The 20,628-nt window shown below is 40.5% G+C and overlaps 1 protein-coding gene across 1 annotated transcript in view; it reads right to left on the bottom strand.

The window, feature by feature from the left end:
• Window positions 1-19,791, bottom strand: part of LOC139316825 (matrix metalloproteinase-18-like) — a 37,827-nt gene extending 18,036 nt beyond the window's left edge. Inside the window, exons 1-4 of the mRNA XM_070943664.1 lie at window positions 19,625-19,791; window positions 19,378-19,523; window positions 16,049-16,174; window positions 15,565-15,726 (exon numbers count right to left, since the gene is read on the bottom strand). Coding sequence (XP_070799765.1) covers window positions 15,565-15,726; window positions 16,049-16,174; window positions 19,378-19,523; window positions 19,625-19,773 — 583 coding nt within the window. The 5' untranslated portion in view covers window positions 19,774-19,791. The remainder of the gene's footprint in view (window positions 1-15,564; window positions 15,727-16,048; window positions 16,175-19,377; window positions 19,524-19,624) is intronic.
• Window positions 19,792-20,628: the final 837 nt, after the last annotated feature.

The following is a 20,628-nucleotide window of genomic DNA, read 5'->3' as shown; positions in this document are numbered from 1 at the left end:
ATCGGGACTCGTTACGCATGGTCACTCACGCCCTTGTCACCTCAGGCCTGGATTATTGCAATGCTCTCTACATGGGGCTCCCCTTGAGGAGCACCCGGAGGCTCCAATTGGTCCAGAATGCGGCCGCGGGGGGGTGACGGGAGCGATGTGGCGCTCCCATGTGACCCCCCTCCTGCGCGAGCTGCACTGGTTCCCAGTGGTCTTGCGGGTGCGCTTCAAGGTTTTGGTTACCACCTTTAGAGCGCTCCATGGCTCAGGACCAGGGTACTTACGAGACCGCCTTCTGCCACCAGTAGCCTCTCACCGACCAGTTCGCTCCCATAGAGAGGGGCTCCTCAGGGTGCCGTCAGCCAAATAATGTCGACTGGTGGCCCCCAGGGGGAGAGTCTTCTCTGTGGGCACCTGCCATCTGGAATGAGCTCCCCCCGGAGATACGGAGGATCCAAGACTTACGCATCTTCTGCCGCGTCCTAAAAACGTTTTTATTCCAACAGGCTGGTCTGGCCTAACTCTCCCTTCTAAATTGGCTTTTAAATTGGGTTTTAAATGTTTTTTAGATAAATTGGATGTTTTAATTTTTTGAGCCTAAATTATTTAATCTGTTTTTAATAGTTTTTAAGTTTTGTATGTCTTTGTATTTTATTTCTGGCTGTTCACCGCCCTGAGTCCTTCGGGAGTAGGGCGGTATACAAATATGAAAAATAAATAAATAAATAAATAAATAAATAAATAAATAAATAAATAAATAAACAAACAAACAAACCCTACTCCCAACTTGAAAATAACTCTGGAGAGAATGGGATAGCAGAGGACAGGCTTCTGTGGGGCAGGCCTCATGGAGAGAAGAGGCTAGAAAGCCTGAGGGAGAGAAGGGGATACGATAGGAGATGTTTCTGTGGGGCAAGGCTGAGGGAGAGAAGGGGATAGGATAGGGGAGGATTCAAGCTGTAAGTGTCGATTTATCAAGCCCAATCACATAGTTTCGTAGCAAAGCATGGGGATCCAGCTAGTAGGAATATAGAAAGAGAACACCAAGACAGAAATGTATACATTAAAAAATAGAAATAGAATAGTTGCAGACTTAGAGTATTAAAAAGATAGCAGAATAAGACTGGAGTTTAATTTTGTACAATTACATGCCTATCTTATTCTACTGTTATTCAAACAGGCTGAAAAACCCTAAAATAGGCAAGATGGGAAAGAAGAATTTTCCAGCTCAATGCACACCCAACTAATCCCTGTACACAGATTTAGTTTAGGATAGAATTTATTGCTTCCTGTTTGTGAATATGTTGACCGCGCCTGTAAATGGAATCATGCATCATTTCATTGCTAATAAATTGTATTTGTTCCATGGCATATTCTCAACATGTAAACTTTTCTCAGAAGTCAACAGCAAAGCAATTCTGCATTTCTATGGCCTCAGAGATAAGACCTGGGTAGTTATATATCTGTATAAATTTTAGATCCTGGGTTTTGGATGGTGCAGATCAGGGATTGAGAAATGGAAAGGCAATGCTACATGGCCACACCATCAAAGCATTCAGGATTATCAAGTGCTTCCTGGTAGAATTTTCAAACTAGCTTTAAAGAAGAAAGTCTCTAGTCTTCAGTGTTTTGTAGCCCAAGGCCCAGCGTTCATAAACCCATTTTGTAACATTCAAGGTAACTCACTTTATGGCACTTTAAATCCATATTTCTGAAGTACTCTTGTTCAAGTATCAGAATTTCAAAACATTATTGGGAAACATAGTTTGATACCTTTTTGTTTCTCTTTCTTGACATTTCCACTGAAGTCATATAGTGTGAGAAGTCATATAGTGTACTTGAATTATTTCCCTGTTCCATTTTTTTTCTTTAATCCCCTAAACCACCGGCTAAAGGGAAGTTGACTTTTCTAAATTCAGCCCAGAACAGTGGGGTATGAACCAATGTTGTTTGACTTGCCCAATCTTCTTTTGTTTTCCACCATCGTCTCAGTATTTTGATATTTTTGGAGTTATTATCTTTTTCCCTTTTGTTGTTTTGTAAGTGTCATTTAATTTTAGGATAACATTGTCAGCTTTCCCAGAGCCTTTGGGATTAAACAACATGCAAATGAAGTAAACAATTAAACAAGCATTGTTTCTGATGAAGAGTTGCAGAGACCTTGCATACAGAGAAATGAAAAGCAAAAGAGCCATTCACAGGTTATGTTTCTGATTTAAAAGAGCATAAAGAGTTATAGTTTGTAAAAGTAGCCATGCCTATAATATCATCTTCATCTCCTTTTAATGACCCCCATAATCCCTTGTGAGGTGGAATCTGGGCAAATGAATGGAGCTGAGTGTTTACTGGCCAGATGCCCTTCCTATAGCCAATGCGGGGTTATATTCAGCAGATATATTCACATTATGTGCAGAGAGAGAAACATCTGCCTCTGCCTACGATTGAACTCACATCCTCCTGATAGTGAGGGAAGAGCTCCATCTCTAGGCCACCGCACCATTTGTGGATTGCCTATAATACTGTTGAAAATTTGCAGTATGTATACAAATGCCAGTGATATCATTGTTGAATGGCACATTAAGTCCCTGGCTTTAATTACTTTCAGCTGATAAAGTTACATAAATTTCCCAGTGGAGATAGATCTGGTGCACTAATAATCCTAGGATCAGACTTCTGCAACTATACTTTTTATGGAGCAACCCTTGAAGTTACAGTATAATGAACCTGAAGAGCAGCATCAAAGGGTGATAATCACTGGCCAATTCATCCTGTTCTGAAATAGGATGGTTAAATTTGTATTTGAAACTGGTTAAATTTATATTTACTGACATAGAAGTAAAGGGAGACTAGTACAGATCTATTTCAAGCTATTTAACTCTCATCAGCTAGCCATACCCTTCTGGGATTCGAATCCAGGCTACTTACATATTAGGTAGATGTATTAACCTCTAAGCCGTGGGCTCTCCTAGCTTTGTTGGCTATACCAGGGGAGAGATAGTGTTTTTTTTATCAGGGCAACCTGGTCTACCCAAATATGGAAGGAAGCAGTGGAAGTATGCTTCATCCCATATTTGGGTAGACCAGGTTGCCCTGATAAAAAAAACTTAGCTGAACTGGTTGTAGTTGACTTTTCATTTCAACCTAAGGTGTTATAGATTTATTGTATCAAGTCTTTCATGGGTTGGCTATTGATCACACTAACATGGCCATAGACACATCCGCTCTTCACTCTTAGATTGGTTTTTTCTTTGTTTTGGATAGGGAAAGACAGAAATTTATCTTAGGTAACTTTAGGACAGTTTTGTCAAATGGGCACTATTTGTCATACTGGTATATATTTGGAGTTTAATTGCCAGAAAAATAGTAGTAATCATGGAGGGGATTTGGGGCTGATAAAAAAGGATTAGAATGTATATCATATATCTAATATCAGCAGATCTGAGAATTTCTGCCTCCAGTTCCTAAATCCCTTAGACAGGGAGGCATAAATAGCAATAGCAATTAGACTTATATACCGCTTCACAGTGCTTTACAGTTTTACAGTACCTAAGTAACTTACAGAGTCAGCATATTGACCCCAACAATCTGGGTCCTCATTTTACTGATCTTGGAAGGATGGAAGGCTGAGTCAACCTTGAGCCAGTGAGAATCGAACTGCCAAATTGTAGTCAGCCAGCAGTCAGCATTCTAACCTGCAGTACTGCATTCTAACCATTGCGCCACCACAGTTCTTAAGTAAGCAGTTAAATTAATAAGAAAGGGGCAAGAGGGTTTTGCACTCAAAAATTGATTACAATGGTGAAAACACAGCTCCTGAATATTTAGATGAGCATTAACCAAAACATGCTAAAGTATATTATGGGACAGTACATGTTACATGGAAGATAACATGCAAGTACACAAATGTCAGTGATATGTCAAATTTCTGTAATGTATGAATTAAGTCTGCTTGTTGTTTTCTCAAATAAAAACATATTTTAAATGGCTGCACAAGAGCAAAAAATTATTCCTCTTCTTTGCCCTCTCTACTTGTGCCATAAAAAAGAGTACTTGTTAAGTTCATCTTTCTAGCTTGAACTCTATTTGGGTGAATGCACACTGAGTTGGCTTTTCCCTCTAACATATCAGAGATAAACCATGATCAAATCAAAATTACAATAGATGTGAATTTAGAAAACTACAATTTTAGCAGACAGAACTTCCATCATTATCCACTTTTCTGGAATAGAAAATGATATGTATGTGTTTGTATAAAGACAATTTTATTATCTAGTGGCATAAACAATGGTATGAATGTTATCACTTCTAGGTGCTTTTTATTTACTTAAGTAAATTCTGTTAGCTGGATCTCTTGACAAACTTGCTCCTATGTTCTCAATAAATATTTACTTTTATTGTAAATATGATCCCAAAAATAATAATAATTTTTCTTTTTTCCTAGTCATAATTTTAATCATAGTTTGGGACAAATTTGGTAGAAAATAAAGATGTGAGGCACACAGCTTCCCAATCTTATAATAATTGTTTTTGGATCATGTTAACAATAAAAGTACATATTTATTGGGAACATGGAAGCAAGTGTGTCGAGATTCTCCTTGGCTGGACCCAGCTAACAGAATTTACTCAAGTAAATTGGCAAAAGTAGAAATTATTTGAATGCATTGATAGACGAATCAGTGGAAATCCTCAGGCCCAGGAATAAGAATTTGAAAGGCAAAACAAATTACAAATTCAGATAAATTGATATGTTACACACACACATCAGTGGTGGGTTGCCCTGGGTTGCACCTGTTCTATAGAACCGGTAGTAAAACTGGCAGGAGGCTCCGCCCACCGACCCCAACCTCATCAGAACGCTTCTTCGCATGCGCAGAAGAGCCTGCGCGCAGCCCCGTTGCGAACCGGTAGTAAAAGTAAGTAGAACCCTGACACACATAAATATGTAAGAAAAGGAAACAGTAAAAGGGAGATGTCCTCTGTAACTCTTATTCTATATTTTATGTTAATTCTTATTAATTCATATAGAAAATATGGTTTAAATGCAAACAACGTATTTTCTGTAAGATACTGAAGATCGGAAGAAACAAAATGTGATCAGAATCTCCAGCAAATTTCCACTCATAAGTGCTTTTTTTTTTTTTTTCTTCCCAAAAGGCAACTGGACTTCATTTTTCCTTGAAGATGTTTCGCTTCTCACTCCAAGAAATGAACAGAACTGAAGAACAGTCTTCAAGGAAAACAAAAGCCAGTTGCCTTTTGAAAAATAACACCTTTGAGACAACCATGACCTGGATGATTGAGAATCTCCATAGACATTCAGCAAATTACCAGTTTCTGAAAATTGCTATTTAGTTTATAATTCAATAGGTCACTATAATAACTATTTATAAAAATAGTTTGGTGAGTGTACCATTGTAAAGTTTACCATGTTGTGTGAATACAGCTTAGTGATAGGTGAATGTTGGAAGTCCAGAATTAAAAATTACAATGTTGCCAGTTGTCTAAACCGAACGAAGGACTTCAAAATAATTGAAGGTTCGTGGGAAACTAGATATAAATTATCTGTTTCTTTTGTTAGCTTCAAGCTCCCTCTAACACAAGACACACATCCCAAAAATGTATTGCTTAATATAGTTTAGGCTACCCAAACAGTGAAGAAGTGTCTAACCGCAAAATCATCTGAGCTTGGGAAATTCTCTTTCTATCACCTAAGAAGGGGAAGTAATTTTGCACCATTCTGCGATGTCTCCTTTCGAAAGTGAATGGCAAACAGATAACCATTAATCGATTACTAAACTGTTTCATGAATTGACCCCTATGCTTTTAAGTCTTGTGCGAAGCCATTCAAATTCCATCATAGGGATCGTTAAAATTCCACGATGGTGAATTCTACTCGTGTTCCCTTCAACACAGTATGATTGCCAAGTTCATATTTTCCCTTGAAAGGTATTGATTCATGAATACAGGGCTCTTTTCGCTCAAAGGGCTTCAACTAGCATCATCAGGGGTGGGTTGCTGGGGGTTCGCAGGGATTCAGAAGAACCTCTAGCTAAGATTCTGTGCAGTTCGGAGAACCCCCAAAATCCCACTTCTGGCTGGCCCCTTCCACCCTACCACTCCCAGGAGTCCCCACGCAGCCCCTTTTGGATGAAGGTAAGTGCAGGGCGCGCACGGAGGCTCAGGGAGAGTGAAAAACAGGTCTATCCTCCAGGGGAAGGATATTGAAAAATCTCCATTCCCACCCCACTCCAGGGGAAGGATACTGCAAAATCCCCATTCCCTCCCCATTCCTGGGGGAGGATATTACAAAATCTCAATTCCCACCCACTCTGGGGCCAGCCAGAGGTGGCATTTGCCGGTTCTCCGAACTACTCAAATTTTCTGCTACCGGTTCTCCAAACTACTCAAAATTTCCACTACCAGTTCTCCAGAACCTGTCAGAACCTACTGGATTTCACCCCTGGTATAAATACCTTTCTCTCTCAACTCCATGTGGTCAGCTGCACCAGGACCATGTGCTTGCTGGTCCTGTTCACCATTAAACCTTCTTTCCAATCAGCCTCCATGTTTCCAGTGTCTTTCTCCCTGCTTGGAACTGAACCAGATGGATATTTCTTCAGTTCATAAGGGATCAGCTCTGCATTGAGCCAATGAAATAAATCTTACCTAATTAATTCCTTGTTTGTTTGTTTATTACTTTTTCTTAAGTGGTCCCAAGGTTATTTCATTGAAGTCCTATAAAAATGCAAACAAAACATCAGAACGGGAGCAGCAAGATGGAATGAAACAAGAGTTGTTTAAAAAAAAGGGTGTTGATTATTATTAAATCCATGAAAAGGATTTTGGAAACAGGGTGGTTAGTTCTGCCGTTAGAATATAAAGTAGTTGTACTACTGTGTTTCTCCGAAAATAAGACCCTATCTTATATTTTTTTGAACTCCGAAATAAGCTCTTGGCCTTGTTTTCGGGGAGGTCTTATTATTTTGGGGCATGTGGAGTAAGATGGGGGTCTTCTTGCTGTCTTACCTGAGCTCGCTGTTTAAATATTTTTGGGGAGGGCTTATTTTTTTGGGAATCTTATTTTAGCACATGCACTCAAAAACCCGATTGGGCTTATTATCAGGGGATGTCTTATTTTCAGGGAAACAGGGTAGCATGGTACAGTTAATGGAGAGAAGTAAGCATGGTACGGTTAATGGAAAGAAGGGTGCCACAAAGTTCTGTCTTAGGCCCAATACTCTTCAATATGTTCATAAATAACTTAGATGAGGGAATAGAAGGGGAACTTATCAAATTTGCAGATGATAGTAAGCTGGCAGGAATAGCTAACACTCTAGAAGATAGGCTCAAGATCCAGGTGGATTTTGACAGACTTGAACACTGGGCCCTATCTAACAAAATGAAGTTCAATGTAGAGAAAAGTAAAGTCCTACACTTAGGTAAGAAAAACCAAAAGTACACATATAAATCGGGTGAAACTAGGCTTAATAGCAGTGACTGTGAGAGGAATCTCAGAGGCATAATGGACAACCAGCTAAATATGAGCCAGCAGTGTGCAGCGACAGCCAAAAGAGCCAATGCAATCCTAAATTGCATTAACAGAGGGATACAATCCAGATTTGCGGGGGGGGGGTACTAATACCACTCTATAAAGCCTTAGTAAGACCACAACTAGAGTACTGCATCCAGTTTTGGTCACCACACTATAAAAAAGATGTTGAGACTCTAGAAAGAGTTCAGAGAAGAGCAACCAGGATGATTAGGGGACTGGAGTCTAAAACATATGAAGAACGGTTATAGGAACTGGGCATGGCTAGTCTAGTGAAGAGAAGGACCAGTGGAGACATGATAGCAGTCTTCCAATATTTGAGGGGCTGCCACAGAGAGGAGAGGGGGGTCAAGCTATTTTCCAAAGCACCTGAAGGCCAGACAAGGAATAATGGATGGAAACTGACCAAGGAGACATTCAACTTAGAAATGAGGAGGAACTTTCTGACAGTGAGAACAATCAACCAATGGAACAGAAGTTGCCTTCGGACATTGTGGGAGCTTCATCACTTGAGACTTTCAAGAAAAGATTGGACTGCCATTTGTCAGAAATGGTGTAGGGTCTCCCACTTGAGAAGGGGGTTGGACTAGGTGACCTATAAGGTCCCTTCCAACTCTGTTAATCTGACTTTTCCCTTTTCTCAATTTTTCCCCTTCTTGCAGTTTTGGGGTGACTGAAAAATTACTAAAGTGACAAACACAGAGGCTCTGCTTGTCAGCTCTAAGACATGATTTCATGCTCAGGAGAATTAAGTAGAATTGACTAACTCTGAAGTATTTCATATGTCATGAAAGGGGTTAGTTGATCCAGGAAGTTGACCAGGACAAGATGGGAGTATGTCTATATATCTAAAGCACTCTGCACTAGGTAATTGTGTCTTTTTTTGTGTGCATGAGTTGGTACACCTTCCACGCCCAGTGACTCAGTTCCATTTTAATGATGTAAGACAGCAACTCAGGATTGAAGCAAGCTTCTCGCAATTCATGAGCAATCAGGAACTGGATTCTTTTGTGTTCTTCTTACGTTGATATGAGGCAGACATATCCATTTCTATTTCCTTCTTTTGTTGTTGTTGACTGAGTCCATTGCTTCCATGCCAGAGCTTATTTAAAACCAGAAGGGTAAAAAAAAGAAAAGAAAAGAAAGGAAGTCGAGTTAATGGCCATGATAGAAGCCTTATCAATTTTTTCATGCATATGGAAGAGCCATGGTCAGTGGTGGGTTGCCCTGGTTCGCACCAGTTCTATAGAAACCGGCAGGAGGCTCCACCCACTGACCCCAACGTCATCAGAATGCTTCTGCGCGACCACGTTGTGAACCGGTAGTAAAGATAGGTAGAACCCACCCCTGGCCAGTGGTTAGAATGCAGTATTGAGACTAACTCTGCTGACTGTCAGCAGTTCGATCCTGACTGACTCAGGGTTGACTCAGCCTTCTCAGTTGGGTAAAATGAGGACCCAGATTGTTGGGGGCAATATGCTGACTCTGTAAACTGCTTAGAGAGGGCTGTAAAACATTGTAAAGTGGCATATAAACCTAAGTGCTATTGCTATTGCTACTTGTGCCTCCCTGTCTAAGAAATGTAGGAACTGAAGGCAGAACATCTCTGATGTGCTGATATCAGGTATATGATAAACATTTTAATCATCTTTTATCAGCCCCAAACTCCCTCCACAATTATTAGTATTTTTCTGGCAATTAAACTCCAAATATATATGAAAGGTGCCCATTTGACAAAGCTGTCCTAAAGTTACCCAGGGTACATTTCTGTATTTCAGTGGTGGGTTGCTACTGGTTCGTCCTGGTTCGGGCAAACCAGTAATAGCAGCAGTGGGAGGCTCCGCCCACCTGCCTGGATGTCATCAAATACTCTCTGTGTGAGTGTGAGCGCATGACTGAACCGGTAGCAAAGGTAAGTGAAGCCCACCACTGCTGTATTTCCATATCCAACCCCTCCCCCAACAATCTAAGAGCGAAGAGCAGATGTGTCTATGGCCCTGATAGTGTAATCAATAGCCAACCCATGAAAGACTTGATATAATAAAGCCTATAACACCTTAAGTTGAAATCAGAGGTGGGTTTCAGCAGGTTCTGACCAGTTCTGGAGAACCGGTAGTGGACATTTTGAGTAGTTCGGAGAACCGATAGTAAAAATTCTGACTGGCCCTATCCCCATCTATTCTCTGCCTCCCAAGTCCCAGCTGATCGGGAGGAAATGGGGATTTTGCAGTAACCTTCCCTGGATTGGGGACGGAATGGAGATTTTACAGTATCCTTCCCCCGCCATGCCCACCAAGCCACGCCCACTAAGCCATGCCACGCCCACCAAGCTACACCCACAGAACCGGTAGTAAAAATTTTTGAAACCCACCACTGGTTGAAATGAAAGGTCAACTACAACCAGTTCAGCTGTTTCAGAACAGGATGAATTGGCCAGTGATTATCACCCTTTGATGTGACTTTGAGGCCAGATAACTTGATTCTTTTGACTCTCCACAGAGTCATTTTCCACCATGTGAAACAGTTCCCCCAAACTGGGCTTGCCATTTCATAGCTCCCTTTTGAATTCTCACTTGGAAAATATTAATTCTTCCAAGTTTGCCTTATTTTATCTTGATGTTAGTTCTGTTGGGCCTGGGGCATATGTTAGGAGATCAAAGCATAATTGATAACTTATCATGCATAAACCATCCTTTGCAGTAAAATGTATTTAAGCATTCATGGAGACAGATATAAATGTAAAATACAGGTCCATAATATGACCGGCAGGGTCTAGAAATAATTTTTTGGTCTAGAAATAATAATTAGGAGAAGACATAGACGATCTTTTGAGCAAATCCCCAAAATGTTATTCTTTGTGAAGCACTTCTTGTTTGAAAGCAATATTTGCATTATTACTGTGCTTTGTTTCCATTAATTTCAGATTATATTACCGTTATGGATTTCTTTCTTCTTCTATGTTATGCTAATCACATCCAAACCAACCAGTTAAAGCAGGAGTGTCAAACTGGAGGAGTATCACGCGCAGGCCACGCCCACCCCAGCTCCGCGAAGGAGAAAAAAAGTCACAATATGTCACGTGACAGCAACATGATGCCGCGAGTTTGACACCCATGAGTTAAAAGCAACCAGGAAATCAGTTTAAAAAAAATTAAAATATACTTATAAGGAGGATCCTTCAGCTAAACCTGGAGTGTATTTTAAACAGATGCATCCTGTTTAACATATCATGCTAAATCAAAATACATTCTGGTTTCTCAAACAGCAGGATTATCAGATAAACCAATATGTTACATGGATAGATGGCCAAACTTCACAAGTCTCACGACATCTTGAATATCTAACTCCTGAAATTTGTGAGACAAACGTTGAGATCATTGTGAGATGAAAAAAGGAAGACGAGCGACCAAATGTGTCTAGTCATTAATCCTATGACTTTTCTACGTGCCTTTCATATTGGCATGCAATTGCATATACTATGCGGTGTTTCTCAACCTCACCAACTTGAAGATGGGTGGACTTCAACTCCCAGAATTCCTCAGTCAGCCATGCTGGCTGTAGAATTCTGGGAATTGAAGTCCACCCATTTTCACATTGCTGAGAAACGCTGGCATATAGCATTGGCAGTGTTTGTTCACAATGCATGCCTTGCAATGTTCATGTGATTGCAGTTAGCAGTAGGCATCTATGGGCGACTCTCTTGAGTTTGGGTGATCTTGCAAAACTAATACTTTTCCTCTCCTATTAAGGTGTGTCACAGGCTAATTTCCCCATTCAAAAAGTAAAGAAATACTGGAAAAACAAGAGAACCATCATATGCTGATACCATTACAAATAAAATTAGTACAATCAGCCTAGCTAAAATTATTACTTACTAGACAACTCATGCCCCATTGAGTCATCATTTCAGAGAGATTTCCTTACCTAAGCAGAAAAACAGAATGACCAAGGGAGGGAAAAAAATACAGTGGGAACAGGAGGGACTTCTAATTTTTCCTGCCAGCTTCCCTATTGAGTTTCCTTGTGGGAGTCTGGTAGAAATCAGAAATTCCCTTCCCTTCCCTTCCCTTCCCTTCCCTTCCCTTCCCTTCCCTTCCCTTCCCTTCCCTTCCCTTCCCTTCCCTTCCCTTCCCTTCCCTTCCCTTCCCCTTCCCATCCCATCCCATCCCATCCCATTCTAGCAGGCACGTAAGTGGCTGCTATTAGGTGGGCAAGGGAGTGAGGGATTGCAAGACTGGTTGGCAAACTATTATGAGCTGTGGTGGCGCAGTGGTTAGAGTGCAGTACTGCGGGCTACTTCTGCTGACTGCCGGCTGCCTGCAATTTGGGAGATCGAATCTCACCAGGCTCAAGGTTGACTCAGCCTTCCATCCTTCCAAAGTGGGTAAAATGAGGACCCAGATTGTTGGGGGGAAAATATGCTGACTCTGTAAACCTCATAGAGAGGGCTGTAAAGCAGTATATAAGTCTAAGTGCTATTGCTATTGCTATTATGAAATATTGAAAATGAAAATTATGCTGACTGCACTGCCAGTAACCTGGCAGTGCAGTAGAAGCCGGTAACATTGTTGCAGTCACAGCTTCCCAAATTTCATTCCCTTGGCAGTCCTGGGTAGTAAAGTTTGGATATATTCTGTAAATTAACCGATATGAGGTCCCTTGGTTCCAAAACTGTTGCCCTATGATGCACCATTTTGCCCAGTTAAAGCTCATAACAATGACATTTTAGTAGTATATAGATTATCTGCTTGCATACATTTTGAGGTTTTGACACATGCAAAGTAGAAATCATCTTGCTCTCTAATTTGGATGGGATTAGAGAAACTCTACCAGCTCTTCCTTCTTTCTTCTTATCCCTTTTCTGAGTGGTATTCTCAGTTTCATAGAATCGAGGAAAGGCAAGTTTGGGAAGGGCCTTTGGGATCTTCTAGTCTAGTCCCCTGAATTGGAGGGTTTTTAAAAGTCAACCTGCTTGGAGAAGCTGACAATTGCTTTGCCAACTTCATACTCCAGCCCCTTGAACATGCCAAACAAGTTCTATCACTTATGTCCTGGATTAAATGCACCTTGAGCTTCCTAGTACAGATACAGCTGGTTCTGTCCGGTTTGGGAGAACCGACAGTGTCCACTGCGGGAGGCTCTGCCCACCCACCCAGACGTAAAGCATGAGCACTGTGCATGCGCAGAATGCTGTGCACATGCGCAGAGGAGGCTTGCACACGCACACACATTCGTGAACCGGTAGGGAAGGTAAGTGAATCCCACCTCTGGATACAGACCCAACTTGAGATAAAAAGGAAAACTGATTCACGCACAAATTGACAAACATGTATGCAAAGGCAACACCTCCACTCCCCGTGCACCGATCAGACTTTCATAGACTTTCATTACACACAGAAGAAAAATACAAAATGCTTCCTAGGACCACAACACATGAAAGGGTTGGATTATTTATTAGCTATGTATCGGTACAAGAACATTTCCCAAAACATCTCCAGTCGCTTACAAAGAAATAACAAGGAAGTATTACAAAGAAAACAAAAAATAACTAGATCCCCAAACTAATAACAGAGAGATGGAAACTGACATATATCAATCCCCAAAGACTTTCGGGTACAGCCAGATTGTGGTGGTTTCTCTACATGGCCAGAAGGTTGGTGTTGGTTTGATGTTGGATGAAATGCTGTTTCCAAGTGAAGGCATCTACAGGACATGCACATCTTGCATTTGGTCATCTGCATCTTGAATTGGACCAGGAAGTTAATCAACAACCAACGTAGCTTTCATAACAAAGTACAGTTCACTAGTTTTTCCCCGTTATCAAGCAGGCAACCAAACTTTTGCTGCTTTGACTATGTTATAAACTTAGTTGAAGTAATGTTTTTGATCCATGCAAAATATAAATTCTTCCATGCCATTTAAATACAATGGGTTCTGCAACGGTTTCACTTCCTTGCTCCTAAGGAAGAAAAAAAAGAAGGATATTGTTAAAGGGAGTTAAAAAAATAAATAAATATACATATAGGATAAAATAGGAATACCGTTGTTTTTCCACAGCAGATTTGCTCAATAAAAAGAAGAGTGATTAATTTGCTCCACTACAATAGGCTGGTTAGGACAGAATCAGGAATTAGATCAGTGGTGGTATTCAGCTGGTTCTATCCGGTTCGGGCAAACCCGTAGGGGCGATTGCGGAATGCCCCTCCCATCTATGTGGACGTCATGACGTCCCATTTTTCCATGTTTTCGAGGCTCTACACATGTGCAGAAGGCCTTGCGCATGCATGAACGATGGCATGTGCGAGCGGAGTGAGCACACATTTACGAACCGATAGGGAAGGTAAGTGAATACCACCAGGAAACCTGGTGCCAACCTTACTGTGGAGAATCAGGGATATGATTTTGAAGAAATAGGCAAGGACTGCTATATAAGCAAAAGGGGCTGAAACATTCTTTAAATCTGGGAAACAAGCTAATATCAGACAAACATGACTGGCTCCTCCCAGAATCTTTGGGATATAAGAGATAGAAGAGATAAACAGAATGAAGATATTTTCCTCATAGGTTCAAGGTGTTGGTGATTACCTATAAAGCCCTACATGGCTTAGGCCCAGGGTATCTGGCGGATCACCTGGAGCCAGCAACAGCTCCCCATCGCCCAGTGCACTCACACAGAGAGGGCCTACTTGGGGTTCCGTCGGCCAAGCAATGTTGGCTAATGGCCCCTAGAGAGCGAGCCTTCTCTGTAGGCGCACCTACCCTCTGGAATCAGCTCCCCTTGGAGCTCCGGGTGGCCCCTGACCGTCGTGACCTTAAAACATGGTTGTTTCGCCAGGCTGGCCTGGACTGAAAGGGTTTTAATGGGAATTTTAGATTTTTTTATTGTTTGAATTTTAATTTGGACTGGTTGTTGCTTATTGCTGTGAGCCGCCCTGAGTCCTTGTGGAGAAAGGGCGGCATATAAGTCCGATAAATAAATAAATATTTGGAGCTGGCTGTGTAACATCCTAAGGTGATGGTAGAGCCACCAAGTTTTTGGTTTATAATGAGTGGCTAAATTGTTGGACTTTGACTTTCTATGGACCTTTCAGCCATAGATTTCAGTAGATGGTTTCAATCTGTTTACTTTTTCTTAGCCCTAATTATAAATTGCAACAGTATTTTGGAGATAAAATAAAATTAGGGGAAACCTCCCGTTGTAAGACACCCTTGAGCTCCAAGAGAAGAAGCAGATTATATAAAAAAATTGTTGTGTGCCAGTTAATAGTCCCGTCTAGCTAAAAATAGCACCCATTAGAAAGGGAGTACAACCAAAGATTGGGGAGCGATTAAAATGCACTTCACCATAAGAATTAGAAACTTCATACCGTACTTGGCTAACAGATTAACAGAGTTGGAAGGGATCTTGTAGGTCATCTAGTCCAACTCCCCCCGCCCAAGTAGGAGACCCTACACCATTTCTGACAGATGGCAACCCAGTCTCTTCTGGAAAGCTTCCAGTGATGAAGCTCCCACAACCTCTGAAGGCAAGCTGTTCCATTGGTTGATTGCTCTCACTGTCAGAAAAATTCTCCATATTTTCAGGTTGAATCTCTCCTTTTTCAGTTTCCATCCATTATTCCTTGTCTGGCCTTCAGGTGCTTTGGAAAATAGCTTGACCCACTCCTCTCTGTGGCAGCCCCTCAAATACTGGAACACTGTTATCAGGTCTCCCCTGGTCCTTTTCTTCACTAGACTAACCATGCCCAGTTCCTGCAAATGTTCATCGTATGTTTTAGACTCCAGTCCCCTAATCACCTTGGTTGCTCTTCTCTGCACTTTTTCTAGAGTCTTGACATCTTTTTTATAGTGTGGTGACCAAAACTGGATGCAGTACTCTAGGTGTGGTCTTACTAAGGCTTTATAGAGTGGTATTAGTACCTCACTTGATCTTGATTATATCCCTCTGTTAATGCAACTTAGAATTGCATTAGCTTTTTTGGCTGCCGCTGAACACGGTTGGTTCATATTTAATTGGTTGTACTTACCATAAAGTCTTTGAATTCTTCGTCTGTCATTACTTGGGAGACGGAAGATCTGTGGGTTTGTGTAAGAATATGTTGGGTACATCAAAGAGCCAACAACATTAGAATGGGAAAGTCCTAAAGCATGACCAAATTCATGTGCAGCAACAAGGAACAGGTTGACCTCTAAAACAAAAGAAAAGAAAAATGGGTCAATTAGCAGAAACTGAAATATAGCCTCCTAAATCCCAAGACAATGCCTTTTCAGGGCTAGAACTCCATTTGACTCTCATGACGGGGCCAGGGCAAAAATAAAATTGGATTTAATCTAATATAAAATATAATTTATATTCCCAGTTCAGGGGCAAATATTTCAGAGGTCTTCAGGTATCACCTGGTTGCTAGGTTTTGATCGATTACTCTTTGTTTATGATGTTAATGGTCTTGGCAATAATTTTCATTATAAAATAGATGAGCAATAATCTCAAATAGTTAATGAGTGACTTACCTCTGTTATAGGCTGACCATTTCTCTGCTTCATCAAAATGTGTATCTCCCCCAATTCCTACTCCAGGATAGTAAGCATGAGCCAAAACTCCTCCTTGGCGATCAAAAGGGCTATAATCACCATGTTCTAAATTTGAAATATAACATATAAGCCATCAATGAATAAGATAGCCACCTAAAAAATTGGCAAAAATGTTTAAAGATAAATCAGCTAAATGTTGGAAATGCCATCAGACACCAGGAACATATTATCATATGTGGAGGACGTGTCCAGAAGCAAGAAATTATTGGATTAAAATTAAAACATGGTTAGAAGAAATGATATAGTTTTAAATATATATATATTTAAATTATACATGTTATAACTGCAGCGAGGATAGTATTTGTGCAAAGATGGAAAGCAGAGAAAATCCATACAGAGGGAGAAGTAATTAAGAAAATATTGGATTGTGCAGAAATGAATAGATTGACTTTGACAATTAAAGAAAGAGAGGAATCGGAATACTTTAAGATATGGGGCAATTTTACCATTGGTTAGAGAATATATATATATATATATATATATATATATATATATATATATATATATATATATGTTTTCTCAGGTTTTCGCGGGTGTTTGTATGTAGGTCTTTGGTTATTCGGGTCTTCTCCCACGTAAAATTGGAAGTGTCTTGGCGACGTTTCGACGAAGTCTCATTCGTCATCTTCAGGCTGGTGTTCTCGGCTTCGTGCTTCCAGGAGCAATTGCTCCTGGAAGCACGAAGCCGAGAACACCAGCCTGAAGATGACGAATGAGACTTCGTCGAAACATCGCCAAGACACTTCCAATTTTACGTGGGAGAAGACCCGAATAACCAAAGACCTACATATATATATATATATATATATATATATATATATATATATATATATATATATGGCAATGTTTTAATGAAATGAGTGAAGAAGAAGGAGGATAAAAAGATAGATAAATGTATTAATAGAAAAGTAAGAAATGTGGGGGAAATGTTACAATAAATGAAATGATAATATCAAGATATGATAAATATTGGAGGAGTAAGAAGAAGACACAAAAGATGTGCTCAGATGATACACTGAATGATTGATTATGTATTGTATGTTTGTCTATAAAATAAAAAAAAACTTTTTTTAAAAAAAAATGAATAAGATAGTAGTTTAGGAGCATTATGCTGCCATTTTCAACACCCTTAAGTAAACCTATTTCCCTTTTTTTTGATTTTCACTATCCATATAATCATGCAATATGAATATGGGCCCATGGTGACAGTGATGTAGTGAGTGGCAGCATGATGCTCTGGGTTAGGTACAAGACTTTCTGAGCTTAAATTATGTCTCCAAAGTATCTCTCAAGGTGTTGAATGATGGTTCGGGAGGGAGAGATAGGAAAATTGGAATGTTAACCAAACTAATAGTTTGGGAATTTTTCCCAAGCTACTTATTTGTTAATGAATACTGCATAATTTTGAAACAGAACAGTATTTACTGTATATTAACTAAGAGATATTCATTGATTAAATATTTTCTCCTATGTTTATTATTTAAGGAGGAAAGAGATCAAAATTTCTTAGGAACTTCATCATTCTCATCATTAATTCTTAGGAACATCATCTTCAGATGCAAGAATCCAAGTAGATGTCAGCCAAGGCTTACATAAATTATTACTCTCTGCTTCTAATCTAGTGGTCATCTGAATTTTTAAACCCAGCTATGATAGCTCTTGGATAATAGAACTATAGCCAGTGATTTGATCCAAACAGAGAACTCACAGAGAGGAGCAAGCAGTCTCAATCACAGCCATCAATCATTTCATAGAACAAGAGATCATTGCAGTGATGCCAAAACAGCAATAATTTTTAAGCCTGGGCTAATATATCTGTGAAATGATCTGAAGAAGTGGTGAAAGAGGAAACCAGCATAGAACTGGAAAGAATCTTCAATCAATGAAAAATCTTAACGAATGACTACATAATCTTTGCTTCAACAAATGCAATGAAAAGGGGGATCCCACCTCCCACCTTGGTAATTAATTATTACCATTTAATCATTACCATTTATCTGCTCATATGGTCAAGAAAATCTGTCTTCCTTCAACTTAGTGTGACATCCTTTCAGGTTTTTGAAAGATGTTCTCCCTTTTCTCAAGATTAAATATATCTAGTTCCATCAATATCTCCTCACAGAACAATTTTTTACATCATCTCGGCAATCTTTCTGTGAACCTATTCCAGTTAATAATAGCAATAGCATTTAGTCTTATATACTGTCCCATAGTGCTTTACAGCACTCTCTGGGTGGTTTACAATGTAAGCATTATTTACATATTGCTCCCAACAATCTGGGTCCACATTTTGCTGACCTCGGAAGGATAGAAGGCTGAGTTACCCTTGAGCCCTGTCAGGATCGAACTCCAGACTGCGGGCAGAGTTTGCCTGCAATTATGCCTTCTAACCACTGCGCTTACAGGGCTCTTCAGTTATCTGAAGTTTTTTTAAAAAATGGAGTCTACAGCTGGATGACCATCTGAGATGGGGGTTTGACCAATACAGATTAAAGTAGAACTACTATTTCCCATGAACGATTTCAATGTAAGCATCAGCCCTTCCAGGGAGGAAAACACCTTCTGGATTATACTCTAGTCGGCCTTGAATGTGATCAGTGAAAGCAGAGAGAATTTAAATGATGCTTCAGAAAAGGATAGGAATGGGAAGTGGAGTGGAGTGGAGTCAGTGGTGAAATTCAATATTTTTTACTACCGGTTCTGTGGGCACGGCTTGGTGGGCGTGGCGTGGCTTGGTGGGTGTGGCAGGGGAAGGATACTGCAAAATCTCCATTCCATCCCCACTCCTGGGGGAAGGATATTGCAAAATCTCCATTCCCACGCCAGTCTGGGGCCAGCCAGAAATGGCATTTGCTGGTTCTCTGAACTACTCAAAATTTCTGCTACCAGTTCTCCAGAACCTGTCAGAACCTGCTGGATTTCACCCCTGAGTGGAGTGGAGTGAGATGGAGGAGAGGAGAGGAGGAGAGAAAGGCCGAGGGAGAGGAGAAGGAAAGAGGCAAAAGAAGAGGGAAGTAGAGAGGGGAGAGGAGAAGGAGAGAGGGAAGGAGAGGGAAGTGGAGGGGAGAAGGGAAGGGAGGGAAGAAGAAGAAGGAAAGACAGAATGAAATGGACTGTTGTTATAAAATTGAAAATGTGATGTATTATAAAGGAAAATATATAATAAAAACATTTTTAAAACAGAGATAGGAATCGTGTGAAAAATCCATTATTTTGAGAGCTAGTTGATTAAAAACAGGCAGCCTTACCACCATGTACAAAAGCTATTTCAATATCAGCAGGTATGAAAACCTTCTGGAATGTCAGTGGAGTTACATCACTCCAAACTTGGAACGCCCTTGCTATGGCTGCTTCAATTGTCCTTCTTGGCAAATCCGGAGTGTAATTATTAATCCTTTAAGTAAAAAAAGAATGAAAAAATACGACTATGCAAGAAATCATGTAACCAATAAGTTCTTTTTATATAAAAAAAACAATCTTGAAATTGTAATTAACCTGTATGTGAGGACTTTTTTATTCCAGATTCTTATTGGAGCTTTTTGTCCTTCTGAGACATCTGAGACTCCACACCGAGGCTGTTTCATTACATTTAATGTATCTTTATCCATTTTCCCAGTGACAGCCAAATGGAAGAATTCCTGCATTTCTCTGAGCCGTTCTTGCAGGCTGCGGCCATCTTTATGATAGGTTGGGAAGAATTTGTCTAGATAAACCTAGATTATGGAAAAGGAAAATCATAAATGTTTCATGCATCTTTCATACCATGCTTTTTTTCTGAATGCACGGAAAGGAATGTTTATGTTTTGACCTAGGCATTCCCAAACCATGAAGCAGACTCCTTGTCCCGACAAAAACTCCTTTTTATTAAGTTACTGTGAATTCTTCTCATTCACATCCAGCAAAGTCTTTCAAGGGTGAATTTACAGTCACAGACTATATCTGGCTTGGGGAGCTGCCAGGCCGATATCTTCAAAACCTGGCAAGGAGTCATGAACCAATTAAGGGAACTGTCTCCTGCAAACTCCACTCCCCATTCACTCTTCTTTTATTCCCTCTGGGAGGGGCCATTTATCATCCACCTGCGGCCTTACTCCCAAGTCGAGCCTTGTTCTTTAGCTGTTCCCTTCATCTGGCAACTCTGCGCATGCGCATACTGGGAACAGGCTCCAGCTGTTCATCTGCCTCATTGATGTCTGACTCTGAAGGCAGGTGGTAACTGGCATCCAGCCCTGGCCCCCTCTCTGCCTTTGATGCAGAGCCCTCATCAGAGCCTTCCCCAGATTTCAGGACTGGCCCATTTCCTGGATTCTGACATGTACCATGTCAACCTCCTCACTGTCCGAATCTGCTGCCAGCTCTGCTGGCTGCTGGCGGGCCACAACAGTTTAATCTATGTGGTGTACAGATTTACAACAGATTTACAACTGATTGATTTACAACAATTAATTTAGAGATTGTTTAACGTTACAACGGCACTGAGGAAAGTGACTTATGATCCT

The sequence above is a fragment of the Pituophis catenifer genome, unplaced genomic scaffold (genome assembly GCF_029215685.1).
Source record: "Pituophis catenifer annectens isolate HBS135680 unplaced genomic scaffold, rPitCat1.0.hap2 SCAF_4, whole genome shotgun sequence".
Lineage (NCBI taxonomy): Eukaryota > Metazoa > Chordata > Lepidosauria > Squamata > Colubridae > Pituophis > Pituophis catenifer.
The sequence above is the reverse complement of the archived record's forward strand: the minus strand, read 5'-3'. Positions and strand labels throughout refer to the sequence as shown.